Below are 26,544 nucleotides of genomic sequence, written 5' to 3' on the forward strand. Positions count from 1 at the left end.
CTGCATATAAAATGTGAGCCAGAAGTCCATATATGCACAAAGAAAAGAAAATATGCGGCACTCACCCCAATTTAGCAGTGGAAAACGTGAAATTTAATGGAGAAAATGAGCAGAAACATACATCCGTCAGGACATCAGGTAAGCAGGAGGGTGCGGTATTGGAGCTTGGACAAGCTCCAGTACCGCACCCTCCTGCTTACCTGATGTCCTGACTGATGTATGTTTCTGCTCATTTTCTCCATTAAATTTCACGTTTTCCACTGCTAAATTGGGGTGAGTGCCGCATATTTTCTTTTCTTTTCTTTGTGTATACTACCTGTCCGCCATAGTCCAATTAATAACGAGTGTCCCATGACGATCTCCCCTATAGAACAGTGACATCGGGTGATGTCACTGCTCTATAGGACCCTCAGTGACACACTGACAGGAGACAATGGCTCCTGCAGTGCATCACTGAGGTTACTATAGTTCAAAGTCTCACTTTATGGCAATTGCTGTGTGGGAAAATTTCTCATACAACAATGCCAAAAGTGAGACTAGGGACTATTTTTTTTTTTTACAGCGACGGAGGAATACAGTGCGGAAGGATACCTTCCTCCGGTCATTATGTTACTGGAGCCCCTAGAGAGCGGTCGCAACAGCTGATGCTGCCGTTCTCCACGGGAGATCGTCGTGGAACACTCGTGGATTTCTTCGGACAGGGAGTATATTGGTTGTTTGTTATTTCAATATTTTTTTACAGATGACACTGGCTTCGGGGAAGAAAGTGACAAGTAATGGTGAGTATGAACTCTATGTTTAATGTACTGTATGTGTGTACTGTATGGTATGTATGTAGTATGTATGTATGTAGCATGTATGTAACATGTATGTAGCATATAGCATGTATGTAGTATGTAGCATGTATGTAGTATGTATGTTTTTTTTTTTTCATTCAACACATTAGCCGGATGATGGGACTACTACTGTCCCATCATTGGCTAATGTGTCAATCACTGTCACTGTAGTAGGCATCGTCAGATGGGACTTGTAGTCACACAGGCACATAGCCCCGGCACGCCGCACATAGCCCCGGCACGCCGCACATAGCTCCGGCACGCCGCACAGAGCCCCGGCACGCCGCACATAGTTCCGGCACGCCGCACAGAGCCCCGGCACGCCGAACAGAGCCCCGGCACACACGCACAGAGCCCCGCACGCCGCACAGAGCCCCGCACAGACCCTCGGCAGGCCCGCACAGACCCCCAGCAGGCACGCACAGTCCCCCAAGAGGCCTGTACAGATCCCTAGCAGCACAGACCCCGCTCGCACATGCAGACACGCACAGTGTCCGCCCACGCACCGCCCACACTCTTCCCCCCTCCGGAACAGGATGTAGAAGGAAAGAAAGGGCTTATTTACATTCCGATATTTGTGTCCCATTGACTTGCATTGGTATCAGGTATCGGTATCGGCGATATCCGATATTTTTTGGATATCGGCCGATCCAATCCGATACTTCTGGATATCGGAAGGTATCGCTCAACACTAGTCCCCAGAAAGGCTGCCTTACTTTGTACTGGTTAATGGACACACTGCAGCAAGGGCGATACAACTACTCCCACTCAGGCGGGAACAATAATTATCAACGCCGCCGTCGCTACAAAGCCTCCCAGACGCACAACACAAATTCCGCTGCCACCAGCTCAGATTTCTTAATTATTAACAGGTCCGGAGTCAGCACAGATTAGTAGCGTAATTCACTTCAGAGGATGTGACCGTACGTTATAGAGCAAGGAGAGACAGGCTAGTAATTTTTTATTTTACTCTAAAAAGATAGGCAGTGTTTACAGAAGTGTAAAAAGATATTATAAAGAAGACAAGTATTGTATGTACAGTACAATTACAAATAAAATAGGATTAAAGTTAAAAGGAACACTTACATTTCATTATGTCATATCATTTCTTGGCTGACCATGTGCTGTGGGTGTGGATAAGCGAGCATATATCCAGATGCATTACACCCCTGTCTGTCAGCTAGACCCCGGACAAAAGACACGTGAAGACTGCTGCTTCACTCACTTATTTCCCAGCCTAGAAAAAGGCACTCCCCCTGTGGTGACCTCACTTAGAGGCTGAATCCTCCCCTTTTCTTAGAGTTATCGCAACCATTTTTATGCCTAGCTCGCTGTATGAACCTCGCATACGAAAGACACAATGATCAGAATGTTCACCACATCGGGGGGATTCTTTTAAGTGTAAACATGGCGTAGTTACATGACCCGCTTATGGAGAATCCCACTCCTTGCACTCATTGGGTTTAGCTTCTAGCTGTTTCAGTGAGTTATAGATCTCTCGATGGACATCCGGGATATATAATCCTTATATCTCTAGCCCTGATCAGTGCCAATACATATAACCTTAAAAGAACAATAGAAACCCATGCTTTCTGTACCAGTTTTAACCAGTACCAGGTGGGAGGGGGGGAATGAGTAGTGTAGGGAGATTTATCTGCCGCAGCACGGAGCCCCATATAAATTCTTGAGGGAAGGGGAAATGAGGGGTTTAGGATTACACACACACCGGCAAAGGGAGAAAGAGTGGCTCAGAATTCCAGCCTTGTGTTGGCAGGCAGAGGAAACCAGCTGAGAGCACTGTATGTGTAAGTGAAGTAATCAGAACTTTCCTATTTCCTGACAGGTATTATATGTCAGGGTGTTGATATAGCGGTACTACTTGCAGGAGGTATGTAGAAGTATCATATGTGAGGGTGTTGATATAGCGGTATTACATGTAGGTGTATAGAGGCATTATATGTCGGGGTGTAGATATAGCTGTAGATGAAGACATTTTAAATGTACAGGACAGACCAAAAGTTTGGACACACCTTCTCATTTAAAGATTTTTCTGTATTTTCATGACTATGAAAATTGTACATTCACACTGAAGGCATCAAAACTATGAATTAACACATGTGGAATGGTGTGCCCTGTCAGGTTTAGTAAGTGGGATTTGTTGCCTTATAAATGAGGTTGGGACCCTCAGTTGTGTTGTGCAGAAGTCTGGTGGATACACGGCTGATAGTCCTACTGAATAGACTGTTAGCTGTTTTTTTCTTGCCATAATACAAATTCTAAGTAAAGAAAAACGAGTGGCCATCATTACTTTAAGAAATGAAGGTCAGTCAGTCCGAAAAATTGGGCAAACGTTGAAAGTGTCCCCAAGTGCAGTGGCAAAAACCATCAAGCGCTACAAAGAAACCTGCTCACATGAGGACCGCCCCAGGAAAGGAAGACCAAGAGTCACCTCTGCTTCTGAGGATAAGTTTATCCAAGTCACCAGCCTCAGAAATCACAGGTTAACAGCAGCTCAGATTAGAGACCAGGTTAATGCCACACAGAGTTCTAGCAGCAGACACATCTCTACAACAACTGTTAAGAGGGGACTTTGTGCAACAGGCCTTCATGGTAAAATAGCTGCTAGGAAACCACAGCTAAGGACAGGCAACAAGCAGAAGAGACCTGTTTGGGCTAAAGAACACAAGGAATGGACATTAGACCAGTGGAAATCTGTGCTTTGGTCTGATGAGTCCAAATTTGAGATTTTTGGTTCCAACCACCGTGTCTTTGTGCGACGCAGAAAAGGTGAACGGTTGGACTCTACATGCCTGGTTCCCACCATGAAGCATGGAGGAGGAGGTGTGATGGTGTTAGGGCTAGTGGAACGCACCAAATAATTAAATAGATATAATAAGGTGCGTTCGCAGCCCGGGGTCCACCGTGCAGAGATGAAACCTGCTGCTAAGTAATGACGGACTATATGGCGGTACAATGAGGATACACACATGGGTTAACTTCACCCTGTATGAAGAAAGCGATCCCTGTTAAGTCACAGGGTCGCGGTACCGCACAGAGAGCGCAAGCAAGGAACCACAGAACTCTATCCCAGGACACAGGATTACAGTTAGTGTAGACCTCTTGCGATCGACACCACAATTGGTGTATCAGAGGTAACTAATATGCACAGAAGTGCATGCTGTGCCACACTAGCGGACGCCACTAACCACCCAGACTTGGGTAAGGTAAGCGCTCTAATAGCGCACGGCGCTGCACTGGCGGTCACAGCAGTTAGACGCTGTTTCGTGTGTTAAAGCTGTGAGTTCAGCCAGGTGCTAGATTGCAGCCATACACCTTACGCGAACAGTCATACACAAGGGATGGGTTTTTTAAGGAACGACTTGCACTCATCAACACACACACGATAACAATTGTATACTAGCGCATGGCCGTGCGGCCATGCAAACCATTTATAGCTGTAGCAAGTACAAGACCTTCCAAGAGGGACCAATAAGAGCCTGCCACAGAAGGAGAACACCTTTAGGGCCTTCCTAGAGGACCAATGGGATTAGCTGCAGTATCTAAGCATGTGACCCCCGACTTCCAATGGGAGGTCATCCCGTGGGCATGCTCAGAAAGGGAAAAATCTGGACTTAGTCCCAGAAAGACCTACTCGCTGCTGAACATTGCTGGCTACAAGAACAGAGCCTGGAAGGGCAGTAGTAAGCAGTCGTCCAGTATTAGCCTGAGCTAGACGCTGGGACCGACATCTCCGCTGCGGCTGGAGAAGAATGGGAGACCGCAGCGGAGATGGTTCTAGATTCCCCCTGTGCAGAGGCAAGAACTCGACACCTAACAGATGGTGTGGGGGTGCTTTGCTGGTGACTCTGTTGGGGTTTTATTTAAAATTGAAGGCATACTGAACCAGCATGGCTACCACAGCATCTTGCAGCGGCATGCTATTCCATCCGGTTTGCGTTTAGTTGGACCATCATTTATTTTTCAACAGGACAGTGACCCTAAATACACCTCCAGGCTGTGTAAGGGCTATTTGACCAAGAAGGAGGGTGATGGGGTGCTACGCCAGATGACCTGGCCTCCACAGTCACCAGACCTGAACCCAATCGAGATGGTTTGGGGTGAGCTGGACCGCAGAGTGAAGGCAAAAGGGCCAACAAGTGCTAAGCATCTCTGGGAACTCCTTCAAGATTGTTAGAAGACCATTCCCAGTGACTACCTCTTGAAGCTCATCAAGAGAATGCCAAAAGTGTGCAAAGCAGTCATCAAAGCAAAAGGTGGCTACTTTGAAGAACCTAGAATATAAGACATATTTTCAGTTGTTTCACACTTTTTTGTTAAGTATATAATTCCACATGTGTTAATTCATAGTTTTGATGCCTTCAGTGTAAATTTACAATTTTCATAGTCATGAAAATACAGATACATCTTTTAATGAGAAGGTGTGTCCAAACTTTTGGTCTGTACTGTAGATGTAGAGGTATTAGGAGGGTGGTCTCTTCTGGTTGAGTAGATGATCTGGCCTCGGGGTGGTCCTCTCCTGCTCTAGCTTTCTCTTTCCACGCAGGACTGGAATTTGAGCTCAATGGGTGGAACTTTCACGTCTGATGAGCGCCAAGAGTTCTGTGGTTTCTTTGATCAGATTGTGCAGGATCTGACTGCGGAGGATTGGGGTCACCCTGAGATTGGAGACGCAGTGTTGCGTTTGCGGCAGGTAAGATTCATGATTTGTTGTTGCGCGGAGATTGTTTGCCACCGTCCTTCTGTGTCTTACATGGCGTTTTTTTGTGCAGGTACTGGAGTATAATGCTGCTGGGGGTAAGTTCAATCGCGGGATGACTGTCCTGGCCTCGTATCTGGAGTTGGTGGGTCCTGCGTTGCAGAAGGACGAGAATATCCAGAGGGCACTGGCGGTGGGCTGGTGTGTGGAGCTGGTAGGTGTGCCTGCCCTGTGGCTCCTGCCCCGCTATTCGCAGACCACTACATCCTCATTGTCTCTTATTTTAGCTCCAGTCTTTCTTCCTGGTTGCTGATGACATTATGGATAACTCTGTGACCCATCGTGAGCAGCCATGCTGGTACAGGAGGGTAGGTGGTTATAGAGAGGAGGAGGGGGATATGCTGTTACACGATCGATATCCTGATCTTACTTCTCCTGTAGGCCGGCATCGGACTGGATGCCATCAATGATTCCTTCCTACTGGAGGCCTCCGTATACCGTGTCCTGAAGAAGTACTGCCGACGGCAGCCATATTACCTCAGTCTGCTGGAGCTTTTTCTGGAGGTGAGAAGGGACCTCCACTCGTCACCCCCAGATCTTGTGAGGCCCTGTACCCGGCGGCACGTTCCCCTGTGCGGGAGGGGTGTTGTGCCTGTGTGTACTTACCACTGTGAGGGGGGTAATGTACCTAGCGGCACATTGCACTGTGCAGGGGTGGCGGGAAGGGTGCTGTGCCTAGGTGTACATACCACTGTAATGGGGGCGATGTACCTATTGGCATGTTCCACTGTGCGGGGGTAGAGGGAGGGGTGCTGTGCCTGGGTGTACATACCACTGTGAGGGGGGCGATGTATCTGGCTGCATGTTTCACTGTGCGGGGGTGGTGGGAGGGGTGTTTTGCCTGGGTCTACTTACCACTGTGTGTGAGGCAATGTACCCAATGGCACCTTCCACTGTGCGGGGGTTGTGGGAGGGGTGCTGTGCCTGGGTGTACATACGACTGTGAAGGGGACAATGTATCCAGCGGCACGTTCCACTGTGCAGGGCAGGTGGCTGTGTGTGTCTGGCAGTCATGCTGTTCTGCTCACTGGCCTCCTATAAGGCTGCTTTCACACATCAGGTTTTTTGTTTCAGGTTAAATCCGGCTCTCGGGAGAAAAACCGGAACCGGAAAAAATAAAAACCGGATCCGGTTTTCCCCAATTGACTTGTATTAGTGCCGGATTGCGCCGGATGGCACAGCGTTCTTTCCAGTTTGATGCCGGATCCGGCGTACACTCGATTCCGGCGTCTGGAAAAAAGTCTACTGTAAAGTTTTTTGTCTCCGGCAAAAAAGCCTGAAGCGCCGGATCCGGCGCTTTCGGCTGTTTGCTAGAATGGAAGCCTATGGGAGCCGGAATGTGCCGGATGCAGAAAATGGCGGATCCGGCAGCCTGATCCGGTTTTTTAAACTGAGCATGCTCCAATTTTTTTTTTTTACCCAATAATCTAGATAGGCTAGTCGGATCCGTCAAAAAAATGGATCCATCGCATCAGTTTTTCACAATCTGCGCCGGATCCAGTTTTTTCCAACATTCACCGGATTTAGCCTGAAACAAAAAACCTGATGTGTGAAAGTAGCCTAAGGCTACTTTCACACTAGCGTCGTACTCGGCCCATCGCAGTGCGTCGGGCTGACGAGCCGACGCTAGCAGTGAATGCGCCGCACAACGGGGGCAGCGGATGCATTTTTCCAGCGCATCCGCTGCCCAATTGTGAGGTGCGGGGAGGTGGGGACGGAGTTCCGGCCGCGCATGCGCAGTCGGAAATGGCGACCGTCGGCAGCAAGAAACGTTACATGTAACGTTTTTTGCTGCCTGCGGTCCGCCACAACATGGTGCAACCGTCTGACGATTGCGACGTGTGTCAATGCGTCGCTAATGTTAGTCTATGAGGAAAAAACGCATCCTGCAGACAACTTTGCAGGATGCGTTTTTTCCCCTAAACGACGCATTGCGGCGTATTGAAAACGACGCTAGTGTGAAAGTAGCCTAAGACGGATCTGGTGCATGCAGTAAATACCACTATGTGGGCAGCGGTGCGCTTTGCCTGGCAGTCATGCTTGCTCTTCTGCTCGGAGACCTTCTATCAGATGGTGCTGCAGCAGGCGGTATATACCTCTCTGCGGGGGATGCTGTGCCTAGCAGTCACACCCATGCTTCTGTTTACAGAACTCATATCCTACTGAGCTTGGTTAGGTACATACCACTGTGTGGAGATGGTGCTGTGCCTGGCATTTAAGCTCGCTCTTTAGCTCGCAGACCTCCTTTTAATTAGAGCAGGCAGTACATACCACTGTGCAGGGGGCACTCTTCCAGGCAGTCACGCTCACACTTCTGGCTGTGCCTATCAGATGGAGTTATGGCAGGCGGTACATATCACTGTCCGAGGAGGGTGCGCTGTGTGTGGCAGTCACACTCGCTTTTCTGCTTGCAACCCTATTAGACTGAGATTGGGCAGGTGGTACATATCAATGTGCAGGGGGTGCTGTGCATGGTAGTCACGCTCGCCCTTCTGCTCACAGACCTATTAAATAAAGCTGCGTCAGACTGTACATACCACTGTGCGGGCAGCTAGGAGCACTGTGACTGACTGTCACGCTTGCTTTTCTGCTCACAGGCTTCCTGTCTGACAAAGCTGGGGCAGGCGGTACATACCACTGTGCTACGGCCGCTGTGCCTTGCAGTCGTGCTCGCTCTTCTGCTTGCACACCTCCTATCAGATGAAGCTGGGGCAGGCGGTACATACTACTGTGCCTAGGGCGCTTTGCCTTGCAGTCATGCTCTCTCTTCTTTTCTCAGACCTTCTATCCGACGGAGCTAGGGCAGACGTTACATACTACTGGGTGGGAAAGGAGGGGGCGCAGTGCCTGGCAGTCACTCTCTCTTCTCACAGACCCCTTATCAGATGGAACTGGGGTAGGCGGTACATACCACTCTACTGGGCGGGGGGACACTGTGCCTGGCAGTCACCCTAGCTCTACTGCTTGCAGACCTCCTATCAGACAGAGCTTGTGCAGGTGGTACATACCTGTGGAGACATGGGTTGGCGGATGCCCAGGTCCGCTAGCCGAAACCGCATGGACCAGGAATCGTCCCAACGAACACCTACTCTCCCTTTAACGTGGGAATAACACTACTCAGACAACACAGGGTGAGGGTAAAACAGTGCGGCAATGCTTTAATGAATCACAAAACAGGCGGGTTAACACGTAGAACAGTCAAAGCAACATACTCCCAAGAAGGTGCACGTTAGTCTCAGGCTTTTGCTGACTCACCGGGCTAATGGCAGCTGTTACTACAGAGCTCCCAGTGTCGACTACCCCACCTGTGGCACGCACGCAGAGAGGAGGTAACGACAAGCGTAGGAAGATAACTGTCCATTGAGGTACCAGGCCAGTTGACCTGAGGGTCACAACCTGGCTTCATCTTCCAGGGTCGGCTACCCCACATGTGACTCACAACACACAGAGAGGAGGTAATGACAAGCTTAGGAAGATGACAGTCCATTCAGGTACAAGGCCAGTTGACCGGAGGGTCACAACCAGGCTTCTCCGAACATCTCCTTGCAGCAAGGCGACCAACAGGGGGGGTCCCAATCTTGGCTTTCTCCACACATATCCATGGTTCAGCGATGGTCAATAGACAAGATCTATATTCAAACCGATAGGTTGGTTCCTGTAGAATGATACATTCCTCATGATGGAGCCATGATATATTGACTGCTGTCTTGTCTCTGGTCCTTTGGATGTTTTGATGTCTTCGCTGAATCTGTCTCTCGCTCACTATACAGAAATATATAACCTATATTTATACTTAACATTTGTCCTTCATTCAGTATTGACATAAAGGGTAAGAATGGAAATTAGATCAAGTAGAATTACTTGATTATTTAATATGTCAGCGGTTTTTCCTCCTCTGTTTTTGACATCAACGAACTATCTGGCCTACCAATGCATAATTAGCATATCATAACCTCGCTAGTCATCAAGGATAAGAGCACACTATGTTATATCAAATATCATCTTACAAGTCAATATTACAGGCTTACACAAACAAAAGTCTGTTTTCTTGACCAACACAAATTCAAAAGCCAACATACTGTCATGGGTAGCAAAGGGAAAACAGCAGATGAGGAGCCAAGGCCCCTGAACTGCCCCTAAGACTAGGGGTGGGCTGTCTTTCCTTAACTTGGGGGTACCCTTGATGGTAGGGAGGCTCGAGTCACTGACCTGTTCCTATCTCCTGTCCAGCCCTGAGCTAAACCTCCAACCCCCACCCCAGGAGGTGAACAGTAATTGAAACCACAAATAAAGAATGACCGGGAATAAAGTACACTGCACCATAAAGCAAACTATCAAGATGACACAATATGAGTGTGAGGGGAACACAATACCAATAGGAAAATGAACAAACAACAAAGTATACTTCACCAAACTCCTAAATAAAGACTTGAGTATCAACAGCTACTCCAACACGGGACCATTCGGAATGCAAGAGACATACAAATGCTATTGTCGGTGTCCAAGAATGTTCTGAACCATATTAACCCCTTAGTGACAGAGCCAATTTGGTACTTAATGACCAGGCCAATTTTTGCAATTCTGACCACTGTCACTTTATGAGGTTATAACTCTGGAACGCTTCAACGGATCCCGCTGATTCTGAGATTGTTTTTTCGTGACATATTGTACTTCATGTTAGTGGTAACATTTCTTCGATATTACTTGCGATTATTTATGAAAACGGAAATATGGCGAAAATTTTTAAAATTTTGCAATTTTCAAACTTTGTATTTTTATGCCCTTAAATCAGAGAGATATGTCACGAAAAATAGTTAATAAATAACATTTCCCACATGTCTACTTTACATCAGCACAATTTTGGAAACAAAATTTTTTTTTGTTAGGGAGTTATAAGGGTTAAAAGTTGACCAGCAATTTCTCATTTTTACAACACCATTTTTTTTTTAGGGACCACATCACATTTGAAGTCATTTTGAGGGGTCTATTTGATAGAAAATAATGAAGTGTGACACCATTCTAAAAACTACACCCCTCAAGGTGCTCAAAACCACATTCAAGAAGTTTATTAACCCTTTACGTGCTTCACAGGAACTGAAACAATGTGGAAGGAAAAAATGAACATTTAACTTTTTTTTGCAAACATCTTCATTCAGAACCATTTTTTTTTATTTTCACAAGTGTAAAAACAGAACTGTAACCATAAATTTTGTTATGCAATTTCTCCTGAATACGCCAATACCCCATATGTGGGGGTAAACCACTGTTAGGGCGCACCGCAGAACTTAGAAGTGAAGGAGCGCCGTTTGACTTTTTCAATGCAGAATTGGCTGGAATTGAGATCGGACGCCATGTCACGTTTAGAGAGCCCCTGAAGTGCCTAAACAGTGGAAACTCCCCACAAGTTACACCATTTTGGAAACTAGACCCCTTAAGGAACTTATCTAGATGTGTGGTGAGCACTTTGAACCCCCAAGTGCTTCACAGAAGTTTATAACGTAGAGCCGTGAAAATAAAAAAATCGCTTTTGTTTACACAAAAATGATCTTTTCGCCCACAAATTTTTATTTTCACAAGGGTAACAGGAGAAATTAGACCACTAAAGTTGTTGTGCAATTTCTCCTGAGTACGTCGATACCCAATATGTGGGGGTAAACCACTGTTTGGGCGCACCGCAGAGCTTGGAAGAGAAAGAGTGCCGTTTTACTTTTTCAATGTAGAATTGGCTGGAATTGAGATCGGACGCCATGTCGCGTTTGGAGAGCCCCTGATGTGCCTAAACAGTAGAAATCCCCCACAAGTGACCCCATTTTGGAAACTAGACCCCCCAAGGAACTTATCTAGATGTGTGGTGAGAACCTTGAATGCCCAAGTGCGTCACAGAAGTTTATAATGCAGAGCCGTGAAAATAAAAAATATTTTTTTTTTCCACAAAAAAGATTTTTTAGCCCCCAAGTTTTTATTTTCACAAGGGTAACAAGAGAAATTGGACCCCAGAAGTTGTTGTCCAATTTATCCCGAGTACGCTGATGCCCCATATGTGGGGGTAACCCACTGTTTGGGCGCACGGCAGAGCTCGGAAGGAAGGAGCGCCGTTTTGGAATGCAGACAGAATGGTCTGTGGGCATTATGTTGCGATTGCAGAGCCCCTGATGTACCTAAACTGTAGTAACCCCCCACAAGTGACCCCATTTTGGAAACTAGACCCCCCAAGGAACTTATCTAGATGTGTGGTGAGAACCTTGAATGCCCAAGTGCGTCACAGAAGTTTATAATGCAGAGCCGTGAAAATAAAAAATATTTTTTTTTTCCACAAAAAAGATTTTTTAGCCCCCAAGTTTTTATTTTCACAAGGGTAACAAGAGAAATTGGACCCCAGAAGTTGTTGTCCAATTTATCCCGAGTACGCTGATGCCCCATATGTGGGGGTAACCCACTGTTTGGGCGCACGGCAGAGCTCAGAAGGGAGGGAGCACCATTTGACTTTTTGAGCGCAAAATTGGCTGTCGTGTTTGGAGACCCCCTGATGTACCTAAACAGTGGAAACCCCCCAATTCTAGCTCCAACCCTAACCCCAACACACCCCTAACCCTAATCCCAACCTGATCCATAATCCTAATCACTAACCCTAACGATAATCACAACCCTTACCCCAAAACAACCCTAATGTCAACCCTAACCATAACCCTAATCAAAACCCTAAATCCAACACACCCCTAATCCTAATCTCAACCCTAACCTCAAACCTAACCCTAATCCCAATACACCCCTAATCACAACCCTAACCTTAACCCTAATCCCAAACCTAACCCTAATTCCAAGCGTAACCCTAATGCCAACCCTAACCCTAATACCAACCCTAATCCAAACCCTAACCCTAATCCCAGCTCTAACCCTAACTTTAGCCCCAACCCTAGCCCTAACTTTAGCCCCAACCCTAACCCTAGCCCTAAGGCTACTTTCACACTTGCGTCGTTTGGCATTCCGTCGCAATCCGTCGTTTTGGACAAGAAACGGATCCTGCAAATGTGCCCGCAGGATGCGTTTTTTGCCCATAGACTTGTATTGCCGACGGATCGTGACGGATGGCCACACGTCGCGTCCGTCGTGCACTGGATCAGTTGTGTTTTGGCGGAGTGTCGGCACAAAAAAACGTTCAATGAAACGTTTTTTTGTACGTCGCATCCGCCATTTCTGACCGCGCATGCGTGGCCGTAACTCCGCCCCATCCTCCCCAGGACATAGATTGGGCAGCGGATGTGTTGAAAAACTACAGCTGCTGCCCACGTTGTGCACAATTTTCACAACGTGCGTCGGTATGTCGGGCCGACGCATTGCGACGGCCCCGTACCGACGTAAGTGTGAAAGAAGCCTAACCCTAAATTTAGCCCCAACCCTAAATTTAGCCCCAACCCTAGCCCTAACCCTAACCCTACCCCTAACCCTAATTTTAGCCCCAACTGCTGTTCTCCTGCCGGCCGGCAGATGGAGACAGATGGCGGGCGCACTGGGCATGCGTCCGCCATGTTCTTCTGCCGGCGGCCAGGAGGAGCAGCAAGAGGATCCAGGGACCTAGGTGAGTATGCTAGGGTCCCCGAATCCCCCTATTTCTCTGTCCTCTGATGTGCGATCACATCAGAGGACAGAGAATTACACTTTACTTTTTTTTTTTTTTTGCGGTCGCCGGTAAACAGTTAATTACCGGCGATCGCAAAACAGGGGTCGGTAATACCGACCCCGATCATGCTCTTTGGGGTCTCGGCTACCCCCGGCAGCCGGGACCCCAAAGATTCTCCCGGTGCCGGCCGGCGGGCGCACTGCGCATGCGCCCGCCATTTTGAAGATGGCGGCGCCCACCGGGAGACACGAGGAGCATCGGGGGAGCTATGTGAGTATTGGGGGGCCACCTGGGACCCCTTTTCTCTGTCCTCCGATGTGCGATCACATCGGAGGACAGAGAAATTAAAAAGATCGCTTTTTTTTTTTGCGATCGCCGGTAAACGGTTAATTACCGGCGATCGCAAATGTGGGGTGGGTTAAAAACCCCCCGAATCATGTTCTCTGGGGTCTCGGCTACCCTCGGCAGCCGAGACCCCGGAGAAAATCGGCCTCTGGGGGGCGCTATGGACTTTTTCCACAGCGCCGTTAATTAACGGCGCTGTGGTTTAAGTACCCTTAGCGGCCACCGTTAAAAGGCGTATCGGCGGTCGCTAAGGGGTTAAAAACGGAAAATGAGTTCCTAGCAACCTCTGCCACTAATCAAAAAGTTAACTCCTGCCATGCTGAACATCAGTGAACAAACCAACGCCCAAACTCAGGCTAAGCAACAGGAAGGTCTAAGACTGCACAACAGACTCCCCAGTGTGAACAGAGTCCGAAGCCCAAATGACAGTACCCCGCTGTTATAAACTTAGTGCTAAGTGCAGTGGAGATCAGTATCATGGGTCAGAAAAGAGGCCGAGAGACAACAGGTTAAGAGTTCAAGAATATTTATGATGGTATGCAGGTAAACAGCTATGACACAGCAGGTTAGTAGCAGACAGAGCTGGATAAGCAGTAAGCACGTGTACAGACCGTGGAAGTCCAAGTATGTCAGGTCCAGAGACCTGGAGACCAGGCCAGGCCTCCTAGCAGGGAACAGTCCAGCAGCAGAGAGGAGTGCAGAGCAGATCCAGGGAAACAAGTCTTACGATGAAGAGATGTAGATCCGGAGACAGACGGGGTATCCCAAGGTAACAAAGAACCAGCAAGATAGCAGTTCTTCCAGCTTGATCACAAGTCCAGGAACAAGATATTCAAGCAATGAGTAATATACAGAGCTCCCTTATATACACCACAGACAGGAACAGGAAAAGTCTGACAGGAAGCAAGATGGCCCCCGTGAGGCCAGTGACTACATCTTAGGTAAGGGCAAAAGTAACTGAACTGAGGGCAACAGCAGACAGGAACAGATGTACAGTCCAAATCCTTACACCCGCCCTCTACAAGGGACCCCAGGGCCCTCAGGACGGCGCAGACCTGGTTTATCAGGGTGACGACAATGAAAACCAGTGTCTAGTCAAGCATGGATATCTGTCGCAGGCACCCAGGTCCTCTCCACAGGACCATAGCCTCACCAATGCACTAGATATTATAGAGAACGACGAACGATACGTCAATGTGATGAGGGAACAGCCGCCATCTTGGAACAGGCATGCTATCAGATTGGCGTGACTCCATTTTGTCTCCTGGTCACAGGAGTGCTCCTGGCCCCCACCTTTGCTAATGAATAGAGTTCCTATTAGTATGCTAACGGGCTGAGCTCAGTGTAAACTGTAGACGGTATTTTAAAAGCTCGCTGAGGAAACCACGCCAGCAGGGGGCTTGGAAATGCTTGGGGACTTAATTAAAACACGCATGCCAAGTGGCCACTGGATACACATCTATTTTGGCAGCCCAGCCAAACCGTCTCCAACATGGAATTGTGAATTATGGACGCATCGTCCGAGGTACAGGCTCATAAAAAATATTCTCCTTGCCCTAAAGAAATTGTGCATCCAACAGTGTGACTCCCGTGACGGTGGAAGGTCTGAAACCCGAGATATAGGGATCAGCCTCCCACAGGGACCGAATGGGTCCAGGTTTGATCCCAGTACGACCGGCAGAACAAACCACAGGCGCTGGTACTGCCCGTGTGCTGATCCGATCATCCTGAGAGAAGTTATCCCATTTATTAGATATGGGAATAAATCTTGCAGGGAGGCAGAGGGGGTGGAGATTGCTAAGCCCACCCAGCTGCAGGCAGGGGGGCTCAGCCAGGTATAAGAAGAAGCTGAGGTCACTGGGAGGGTCTCACTCCACAGAAGATCATGCTGACATCTTAAGGAACAGGGTATGCCAGCCAGAGGGGGGAGCAAGCACATGCTTTCTGGGGGCTGCCCGGCAACTAAGTTTTTGGACCTGCGGAATGCTATGCCCCCCCGGCTTCCACAAGCGACCTTCAACCTGGTAAATTGACCTCCAGCTTTATACCTTTAAGCCTTGTATTATTGTTGTTATATTGTACTCTGACTGTAACTCTTGATATATTGTGATTGTATATTTCTTGTAATTATCTAGTGCGCCCTTAAGGCAATTAAATCATAAATTAATTTTGGGCTGATCCTTTTACTCTGATTGCGAATCCTAGAATACCCAGTGTGGGTACCAGGGCAGTCTCCCCGGCGGCCATTTGCTCTAGGTGCAGTTCCTTTACTGACCTGAGAGACAAAGGGGGCGCCGGAGAGCTGGACCTGTGTAGTGACGTCACGGATTGGTGACGTGGGAGGAAGGGGTAATCCTTCACAGTGGTGGCAGCGTACGTGGGATCAGAGTAATAGTGTGCGTGGGACCCCTACTCCCAGACACTAAAGACTACCAGTGGTAACTTTCACTGCTGGGGTCTTAAGGTCAGCCCAGCACTAGACGGTCAGAGTGTAGATATAATAAGTTGTGTGCAAGATCAGGGGTACAGCGGTGTCAGTAACCAGAGGTTCCAAAGATGGCGGAGGGCACCAGGAGTGCAGTGAGGGCGCAGGCCAGTGCTATGGCTTATGAGGAGGTGGTGGTGGACGGTACTGTTCCAGGCGAGGGGGAGCTCAGCCCAGACTCCCCAAGGAGCCAGCCACCCGTGCTTAGTCCGGCAAGGGACTACCCACCACCTACCCGCCCCAGCCTGTCCACATCAGCGGCCCTTGTTGCAGCGGCAGTGGCACGTCTCGAGGCGGGTAATGAAGACGCCTATATGAGACTCATGGCAGCTGCAGAGAAAGCAGCGGAGGCCGAGCGTGCAGAACGCCGTGAAGCAGAGGAGCGGGAGAGGGCAGAACGCCGTGAGGCAGAGGAGCGAGAGCGGGCAGAACGCTGTGAGGCGGCAGAGCGAGCAGAGAGAGCGGCAGAGCGAGAGCGTGCAGAACGCCGAGAGGCGGCAGAGCGGGCAGCGGAGCAAGCAGCGGCAGAGAGAGCAGCGGAGCGCCAGCACCGTCTGGAGATGGCTCAACACGGGCTCCCGCTGGACGCCCCAGCACCACCAGAGTCCAGGGCTTCCAAAGTCCGGGCCGAGGACTTCCCTCTGCTTGAGAAGGATGGAGACCTGGATTCCTTCTTGCTGGCCTTTGAAAGGACCTGCCTTCAACACCATCTGGCCCCGGATCAGTGGGCAAGATACCTGACCCACCGTTTGAGGGGTAAGTCCCTGGAAGTTTTGGGGGACTTACCTGCCGGGGCGGAGCAGGACTACAGCAGCATCAAGTGGGCCCTGATCCTGCACTACAACCTCACCCCAGAGTCTTACCGCAAGAAGTTCCGGAGCCTGCAGCGGGGCCCAAAGGACACCTGGACCGACCACATGCGGGCTTTGCTGAGAGCTGCAGAGCACTGGACTTCGGGTCTAGCGCTCACCACCCGCCAGGAGGTCCAGGAACTGTTCGTCATGGAGCAGTTCTTGTGGAACTGCCCAGAGGACCTCCAGCAGTTCCTCCGTGACCGGAAACCGAAGGGGGCTTCTGCTACAGCCGCCCTGGCAGATGAGTATGCCAATAACAGGGCGCCTGAGCCGAAGAAGCCTGCCAGCCGCACCTGGAGAGGGGGTAAGCCCAATCCTGCCCCTGTTCCCCCTGCCCCCAGAGTGCAAGGGGTGTACCCCCCTGATGCCCTCTCCAGGCCAGGCGCAGAACCCAGACGTTGTCATCACTGCAACCAGCTGGGACACTTCAAAGCTGCATGTCCCCAGCGTCTTAAGCCCCCATCCCTGTCCCCGGAACCGTCCACTGTTTTATGTGTGGGAGGGGGTGGTGGGAGGTCTCTGGACAATTACCAACCCGTCACTATCGGCCGCTCAGCGGTCATGGGACTGCGGGACACAGGCGCTGAACGAACCCTGGTACGTCCTGAGGTGGCGTCCCCTCAAGACTTGGTGCCAGGGAGAACCCTGTCCGTCTCCGGAATTGGAGGCGTGGAACCGGCGCTGCCTGTCGCAAAGGTGTTTTTGGACTGGGGTGCCGGGAGGGGAATGCGGGAGGTGGGAGTAACGTCAAATATTCCTGCTAATGTGTTACTTGGGACCGATTTGGGGCGGCTAGTGTCCCAGTATGTGGCCACTGAACCCCCAAGTTCGGCTCCCCAAGAATGTCATGACTCTACTGTGAATGTTGATGTGTTGAATGTGCCTCCAACAGTGGGGGAGGGAGTGAAACCTGAGGGTACTCCATACACTGACACCACACACACGGGGCTCACGGGGAGGACAGGTGAGGAGACTGTAGGGGAGAGATCAGAGGTGGAGGGAGGGGCTGCTATGGGCAGTGTAGGGCCCCTAAGTGAATCCCGCCTGCTGAGTCTAGGGCCCCTGCAGGAAGGGAAACAGGCCATGGGGGGAGGAGGCGTCCCAGGAGAGGAGCCACCAGGTAAGACCCCAGGGCAGGAGTTTCCCACACCCGGGATGTCAGGAGGGCAGGGAAGTCTGCCTGACCCGGCGACTTGGTCAAGAGTCGGGGGGAAGCAGGCGCTACCCGTGGGCACAGCGGTCGTGGCCGCTGTCACCAGGAGTGGGAGCGCCGGAGCCCAAGGAGCCTTGCAGAGGTCCGACGGCTTCCCCCTCTCTGACCAAGTGGCTGCCGAGTCAGACAGCGGCCAGGAGACAGATCCCGGGGAGCTGACGGTGGATGTGGCAGTGTCGTCCATTCTTGCCACATCGAGTCAGGGATTTCAGGCAGCGTTGGAAGCTGATGCTAGCCTGAAAGCTCTCAAGGAGCAGGCGGCACAGCCTCCTGGGGAGTCAGACCGCGAGCGGGTGGTCTGGGACCAGGGACGGCTGTACCGGGTATCGGTCCAGCAGGGCTCACCGGAGGCGTGGCCCAGGAACCGACAGTTAGAGGCAGCCTCCGAGAGAGAGAAGGAGGAGGGGGCAGAGACAGCCTCAGAGAGGGAGAGAGATGGGAGGGGGCAGAGACGGCCTCAGAGAGAGATAAGGAGGAGGGGCAGAGACAGCCTCAGAGAGAGAAGGAGGAGGGGGCAGAGACAGCCTCAGAGAGAGACAGAGGAGGAGGGGGCAGAGACGGCCTCAGAGAGAGAGAGGAGGGGGCAGAGACGGCCTCAGAGAGAGAGACAGAGGAGGAGGGGGCAGAGACAGCCTCAGAGAGAGAGAGGAGAGGGCAGAGACAGCCTCAGAGAGAGACAGAGGAGGAGGCGGAGACCGCCTCAGGAAGAGAGGGGAGGAGGCAGAGACGGCCTCAGAGAGAGATAAGGAGGAGGGGGCAGAGACAGCCTCAGAGAGAGACAGAGGAGGAGGGGGCAGAGACGGCCTCAGAGAGAGAGAGGAGGGGGCAGAGACAGCCTCAGAGAGAGACAGAGGAGGAGGGGGCAGAGACAGCCTCAGAGAGAGAGAGGAGGGGGCAGAGACAGCCTCAGAGAGAGACAGAGGAGGAGGGGGCAGAGACAGCCTCAGCGAGAGAGAGAAGGAGGAGGGGGCAGAGACGGCCTCAGAGAGAGACAGAGGAGGAGGGGGCAGAGACAGCCTCAGAGAGAGAGAGGAGGGGGCAGAGACAGCCTCAGAGAGAGACAGAGGAGGAGGCGGAGACCGCCTCAGGAAGAGAGGGGAGGAGGCAGAGACAGCCTCAGAGAGAGAAGGAGGAGGGGGCAGAGACAGCCTCAGAGAGAGAGAGAGATGGGAGGGGGCAGAGACGGCCTCAGAGAGAGATAAGGAGGAGGGGGCAGAGACAGCCTCAGAGAGAGACAGAGGAGGAGGGGGTAGAGACGGCCTCAGAGAGAGAGAGGCAGAGACAGGCTCAGGGAGAGAGAGGCCGAGACCATAGTAATGCGATGGGTTGCCCCGGCAAGGAGAAGGTGGGGAAGGGCGCATGGGGGAACACAGGAATGTGATGCCCCCTAGCGCCCTCTAAAGCAGGGAGGTGTGATGAGGGAACAGCCGCCATCTTGGAACAGGCATGCTATCAGATTGGCGTGACTCCATTTTGTCTCTTGGTCACAGGAGTGCTCCTGGCCCCCACCTTTGCTAATGAATAGAGTTCCTATTAGTATGCTAACGGGCTGAGCTCAGTGTAAACTGTAGATGGTATTTTAAAAGCTCGCTGAGGAAACCACGCCAGCAGGGGGCTTGGAAATGCTTGGGGACTTAATTAAAACACGCATGCCAAGTGGCCACTGGATACACATCTATTTTGGCAGCCCAGCCAAACCGTCTCCAACATGGAATTGTGAATTATGGACGCATCGTCCGAGGTACAGGCTCATAAAAAATATTCTCCTTGCCCTAAAGAAATTGTGCATCCAACAGTGTGACTCCCGTGACGGTGGAAGGTCTGAAACCCGAGATATAGGGATCAGCCTCCCACAGGGACCGAATGGGTCCAGGTTTGATCCCAGTACGACCGGCAGAACAAACCACAGGCGCTGGTACTGCCCGTGTGCTGATCCGATCATCCTGAGAGAAGTTATCCCATTTATTAGATATGGGAATAAATCTTGCAGGGAGGCAGAGGGGGTGGAGATTGCTAAGCCCACCCAGCTGCAGGCAGGGGGGCTCAGCCAGGTATAAGAAGAAGCTGAGGTCACTGGGAGGGTCTCACTCCACAGAAGAAGATCATGCTGACATCTTAAGGAACAGGGTATGCCAGCCAGAGGGGGGAGCAAGCACATGCTTTCTGGGGGCTGCCCGGCAACTAAGTTTTTGGACCTGCGGAATGCTATGCCCCCCCCGGCTTCCACAAGCGACCTTCAACCTGGTAAATTGACCTCCAGCTTTATACCTTTAAGCCTTGTATTATTGTTGTTATATTGTACTCTGACTGTAACTCTTGATATATTGTGATTGTATATTTCTTGTAATTATCTAGTGCGCCCTTAAGGCAATTAAATCATAAATTAATTTTGGGCTGATCCTTTTACTCTGATTGCGAATCCTAGAATACCCAGTGTGGGTACCAGGGCAGTCTCCCCGGCGGCCATTTGCTCTAGGTGCAGTTCCTTTACTGACCTGAGAGACAAAGGGGGCGCCGGAGAGCTGGACCTGTGTAGTGACGTCACGGATTGGTGACGTGGGAGGAAGGGGTAATCCTTCACAGTCAACAATCCTGGATACCTCAAACTCTAAAGAGCCATCCACCAAGACTGGCAGGGGAGGTGTGGGAGTAACGTCCCCCAAACCCACAAACTTCTTCAGAAGAGGCTTATGGAAAACATTATGAATCCTGTACACGGCAGGTAAGTCCAATCGGAAGGCCAGTGGGTTGATGACGGCTGAGATTCTTAATGGACTGATAAAGCGGGGACCCAACTTAAGTGATGGTAACTTGAGTTTGATGTTGCTAGTGGATAACCACACCATATTACCCACATTCAGGTCCAGACCAGGCACACGTCTACCGTCAGCCACACGCTTATACCTAGAACCCATACCAAGTAAATGCAGCTTATCTTTCCTCCATGTAGATGATAATGTTGCACCCACCTGATCCTCCTCAGGAACCCCAGAAGAATACCCTTGACGTAGAGTACTGAACTGAGGATATTGACCATAAACACAGAAAAATGGGGACTCCTCATAGGACTCATAACAATGATTATTAATTGCGAACTCTGTAAGAGGAAGAAAAGTCAACCACTCCTCCTGATTGTCAGAGACAAAGCAGCGCAAATACTGTTCTTGATTTTTATTCATGCGCTCTGCTTTTCCATTCAACTGAGGATGGAAAGCCGATGAGTGAGACAACTTAATCCCCAAGCGCGAACCGAAAACTCTCCAAAAATTAGCAGCCAACTTGGTACAAAGCCGACGAGTGAGACAACTTAATCCCCAAGCGCGAATAGAAAACTCTCCAGAAATTAGCAACAATCTGGGTACCCCTATCAGACACAATGTCAGACGGAACCCCATGGAGTCTGACCACTGTGAATATGTGAGCCAGTGTCTTGGCATTAGGTAAGGATGGTAGTGCAATGAATTGTGTCGTTTTAGAAAAATCGTCGACCACCACCAAAATAAGTGTTACCAGCAGAGGAAGGTAGATCCTTAATAAAATCCATAGAAATATCTGACTATAGTTTGCTAAGCACACTAAGCGGAAACAACGTACCAGAAGGACAAGAGTGAGAAGACTTGGAACAGGCTGATACATAGGAGGCGACATCCCTCCGAATTTTGGTCCACCAAAATCGACGCAACAGAAGCTCCAACGTGGCCTTAAACCCTGAATGACCAGCCAGGACCGAATCTTGATGCTTCCCCAACACCTTAAGATGAAGGTCCAAGGGAAGAAAAGACCTGTTAACCGGAAGACCTGGCGGTACCTCCTCCTGAGCCTCAGCTATCTCAGCTTCTACCTCAGTACTGATAGCCGACACTACCACATCCTTCTGGAGGATGGGAACCGGCTCCTCATGTGATTCTCCACCAGGAAAACTTCTAGACAATGCATCACCCTTTGTGTTTTTCGAACCAGAATGGTAAGTAACTAAGAAATTGAACCTGATAAAGAACAGTGACCAGCAAGCCTGTCTAGGTGAAAGACGCTTGGCTGACTCCAGATACAAGAGATTATTGTGGTCAGTAATCACCGTTACAGGATGAGCGGCCCCCTCCAAGAAATGTCGCCATTCCTCAAAAGCCAACTTAATGGCTAGTAATTCCATTACATATGTCATAATTGCGCTCCGCTGGCGAGGACTTCTTCGAGAAAAAAGGCACAAGGGTGCAATTTACCAAGAGACGTGCCTTGAGGCAACACTGCCTTCACCCCTACCTCAGAAGCATTCACCTCGACAGTGAAGGGAAGGGACACATACGGCTGAACAAGGACGGGTGCCGAAGCGAAGCTTCTCTTCAAACAATCAAAAGCGCTCACAGCATTCTCAGACCAGTTAGTAAAGTCTGTACCCTTTTTAGTCATGTCGGTTAAAGGTTTAGCAACCACAGAAAAGTTTTTGATGAACTTCCTGTACTAATTCTAAAAAACCTAAGAACCGCTGTAACACTTTGAGGTTATTGGGACAGTCCCAATTTAACACAGCCTGCTACTAAGCGAGATCCATCCTAAACTCCGAGGCGGAAATGATGTATCCCAGAAACGGTAATTCTTGTATGGCAAAAGCACACTTTTAAAGCTTGGCGTATAGCTTGTTCTCCCTGAGCAATTGCAACACCTGTTTAACATGCTCCGTGTGTGAAATGCGGTCCAGCGAATAAATGAGTATGTCATCCAGATAAATAATCACAAATTTACCTAAGAGGTGAGCGAATACATCATTTATAAAATGCTGAAAATCTGCTGGTGCGTTGGATAAACCAAAAGGCATTGCTAAATTTTTGAAGTGACCCTCAGGAGTATTAAAAGCTGTCTTCCACTCATTCCCCTGACGGCTGACGGACTCTTATGAGGTTGTATGCCCCCTGAGGTCAAGTTTAGTAAACCACTTGGCACCCGACACCCGATTAAACAGATCCGGAATCTGTGGCATAGGATACGGATCATGAACCGTAATCTGGTTAAGCTCCTTAAAGTCCAGACACGGACATAATCCGCCATCTTCTTGACAAAGAAGAAACCGGCTGCCACTGGAGATGAAGATGGTCTATATGACCCTTACTCAATTTCTCCGTAATGTGCTCCTTAAGAACTTGTCTCTCCGGACTGGACAGATTATACATTCTGCACTTAGGAAGTTTGGCCCCTGGTTTCAACCTTTATAATGCAGTCATAGGGCCGGTAAGGTGTCAACTCCTGACACCCCTTTTCAGAGAACACATCAGAATACTCCAGTAAAGGTTCAGGGATACTAGGAATCACAGCTGAAATGCACGTGCCAAGGCAGTTTACTTTGCAGAACGCCTTCCACTGGACTATGTCCTGTGCCTTCCAGTCAATTACTGGATTGTGAGCCGACAACCATGAAAACCCCCAAACCACCTCTGCGGGTGTTTTTTTTTAGCACATTGCGCATCAAACGCTCCGAATGTAAGACCTCGATGCAGAGTTCCAAACAGAGTACCGTACACACTCCTTAAAAACCTCTTGAGAGCGTGGAGACGCATAAATGACCACAATCCGTATAGGACTAGGGAGTTTGTCGACTCTTAACCCGGATGTGCGGGCAAAATGTTTGTCAATATCCACTATCTGAGAAAACCTCAATAGAAATCTCATGTCCCCCGATTTTTACCCTTGTGGGGAAAATACACTGAGACGCCATCATGTGGGATATACGTAGGCTCAGGCTGGGATCCTCCAAACCCCTTTGAGCCTACCAGTTTTCGGCCGGCGCATCTTTTTTCGGTACCATGGGACAAGTGTTAATATAATGTCCCTTCTTGCCACAGAAAAAACAAACCCCCCTTCTTTAGAGATAAAGGGCTTTTTATTCTCATGCAACATCCCAGCGATCTGCATTGGCTCTACAGAGGTCACCGGGGTTGCTATAGATGTTGCTGCCCCTGTTATGATAAGGTAATTCAGTACCACAATGGACATAGAGGTCAGAGCACATACAGTGACCTGACAATAACCCAAAAACATAGAACGAGCTCTGAGACGTGGGAACTCTGCTGACCCCAATCCCTAATCCTCTCCAACCACACTAGAGGCAGCCGTGGATTGCGCCTAACGCTCCCTATGCAACTCGGCACAGCCTGAGAAACTAGCTAGCCTGAAGATAGAAAATAAGCCTACCTTGCCTCAGAGAAATACCCCAAAGGAAAAGGCAGCCCCCACATATAATGACTGTGAGTTAAGATGAAAAGACAAACGTAGAGATGAAATAGATTTAGCAAAGTGAGGCCCGACTTTCTGAACAGAGCGAGGATAGGAAAGGTAACTTTGCGGTCAACACAAAACCCTACAAAAACCACGCAAAGGGGGCAAAAAGACCCTCCGTACCGAATTAACAGCACGGAGGTTCACCCTCTGCGTCCCAGAGCTACCAGCAAGCAGGAAAAAACAAATAAACAAGCTGGACAGAAAAAACAGCAAACAAAATAGCAAAGCGGAACTTAGCTATGCAGAGCAGCAGGCCACAGGAAGGATCCAGGAGGAAACAGGTCCAATACTAGAACATTGACTGGAGGCCAGGATCAAAGCACTAGGTGGAGTTAAATAGAGCAGCACCTAACGACTTCACCACAACACCTGAGGAAGGAAACTCAGAAGCCGCAGTACCACTTTCCTCCACCAACGGAAGCTCACAGAGAGAATCAGCCGAAGTACCACTTGTGACCACAGGAGGGAGCTCTGCCACAGAATTCACAACAGTACCCCCCCCCTTGAGGAGGGGTCACCGAACCCTCACCAGACCCCCAGGACGACCAGGATGAGCCATATGAAAGGCACGAACAAGATCGGGAGCATGGACATCAGAGGCAAAGACCCAGGAATTATCTTCCTGAGCATAACCCTTCCACTTAATCAGATACTGGAGTTTCCGTCTTGAAACACGAGAATCCAAAATCTTCTCCACAATATACTCCAACTCCCCCTCCACCAAAACCGGGGCAGGAGGATCAACAGATGGAACCATAGGTGCCACGTATCTCCGCAACAATGACCTATGGAATACGTTATGTATGGAAATAGAATCTGGAAGGGTCAGACGAAAAGACACAGGATTAAGAACCTCAGAAATCCTATACGGACCAATAAAACGAGGTTTAAACTTAGGAGAGGAAACCTTCATAGGAATGTGACGAGAAGATAACCAAACCAAATCCCCAACACGAAGTCAGGGACCCACACAGCGTCTGCGATTAGCGAAACGTTGAGCCTTCTCCTGGGACAAGGTCAAATTGTCCACTACATGAGTCCAAATCTGCTGCAACCTGTCCACCACAGTATCCACACCAGGACAGTCCGAAGACTCAACCTGCCCTGAAGAGAAACGAGGATGGAACCCAGAGTTGCAGAAAAACGGCAAACCAAGGTAGCCGAGCTGGCCCGATTATTAAGGGCGAACTCAGCCAAAGGCAAAAAGGACACCCAGTCATCCTGATCAGCAGAAACAAAGCATCTCAGATATGTTTCCAAGGTCTGATTGGTTCGTTCGGTCTGGCCATTAGTCTGAGGATGGAAAGCCGAGGAAAAAGACAAATCAAGCCCATCCTACCACAAAAGGCTCGCCAAAACCTCGAAACAAACTGGGAACCTCTGTCAGAAACGATATTCTCTGGAATGCCATGTAAACGAACCACATGCTGGAAGAACAATGGCACCAAATCAGAGGAGGAAGGTAATTTAGACAAGGGTACCAAATGGACCATCTTAGAGAAGCGATCACAGACCACCCAAATGACTGACATCTTTTGGGAGACGGGAAGATCTGAAATAAAATCCATAGAGATATGTGTCCAAGGCCTCTTCGGGACCGGCAAGGGCAAAAGCAACCCAGTGGCACGAGAACAGCAGGGCTTAGCCCGAGCACAAATCCCACAGGACTGCACAAAAGTACGCACATCCCGCGACAGAGATGGCCACCAAAAGGATCTAGCCACTAACTCTCTGGTACCAAAGATTCCAGGATGACCAGCCAACACCGAACAATGAACCTCAGAGATAACTTTATTCGTCCACCTATCAGGGACAAACAGTTTCTCCGCTGGGCAACGATCAGGTTTATTAGCCTGAAATTTTTGCAGCACCCGCCGCAAATCAGGGGAGATGGCAGATACAATTACTCCCTCTTTGAGGATACCCGCCGGCTCAGATAAACCCGGAGAGTCGGGCACAAAACTCCTAGACAGAGCATCCGCCTTCACATTTTTAGAGCCCGGAAGGTACGAAATCACAAAGTCAAAACGGGCAAAAAACAGCGACCAACGAGCCTGTCTAGGATTCAACCGCTTGGCAGACTCGAGATAAGTCAAGTTCTTATGATCAGTCAAGACCACCACGCGATGCTTAGCTCCTTCAAGCC

The 26,544-nt window shown here is 49.8% G+C and overlaps 1 protein-coding gene across 5 annotated transcripts in view; it reads left to right on the plus strand.

Moving 5' to 3' along the window:
* LOC138681682 (farnesyl pyrophosphate synthase-like) overlaps window positions 1-26,544 on the plus strand; it is a 114,422-nt gene that overhangs the window by 77,934 nt on the left and 9,944 nt on the right. For 4 of the 5 annotated variants that reach the window (XM_069769440.1, XM_069769457.1, XM_069769448.1 and 1 more), the window contains 4 exons: window positions 5,401-5,547; window positions 5,627-5,767; window positions 5,841-5,921; window positions 5,995-6,117. In XM_069769440.1, the coding sequence (XP_069625541.1) occupies window positions 5,401-5,547; window positions 5,627-5,767; window positions 5,841-5,921; window positions 5,995-6,117 (492 nt within the window). Of the gene's footprint in view, window positions 1-5,400; window positions 5,548-5,626; window positions 5,768-5,840; window positions 5,922-5,994; window positions 6,118-8,583; window positions 10,290-26,544 lie in introns of those variants that run through there. The other variant, XM_069769474.1, reaches the window with a different exon arrangement.

The sequence above is a fragment of the Ranitomeya imitator genome, chromosome 1 (genome assembly GCF_032444005.1).
Source record: "Ranitomeya imitator isolate aRanImi1 chromosome 1, aRanImi1.pri, whole genome shotgun sequence".
NCBI lineage: Eukaryota > Metazoa > Chordata > Amphibia > Anura > Dendrobatidae > Ranitomeya > Ranitomeya imitator.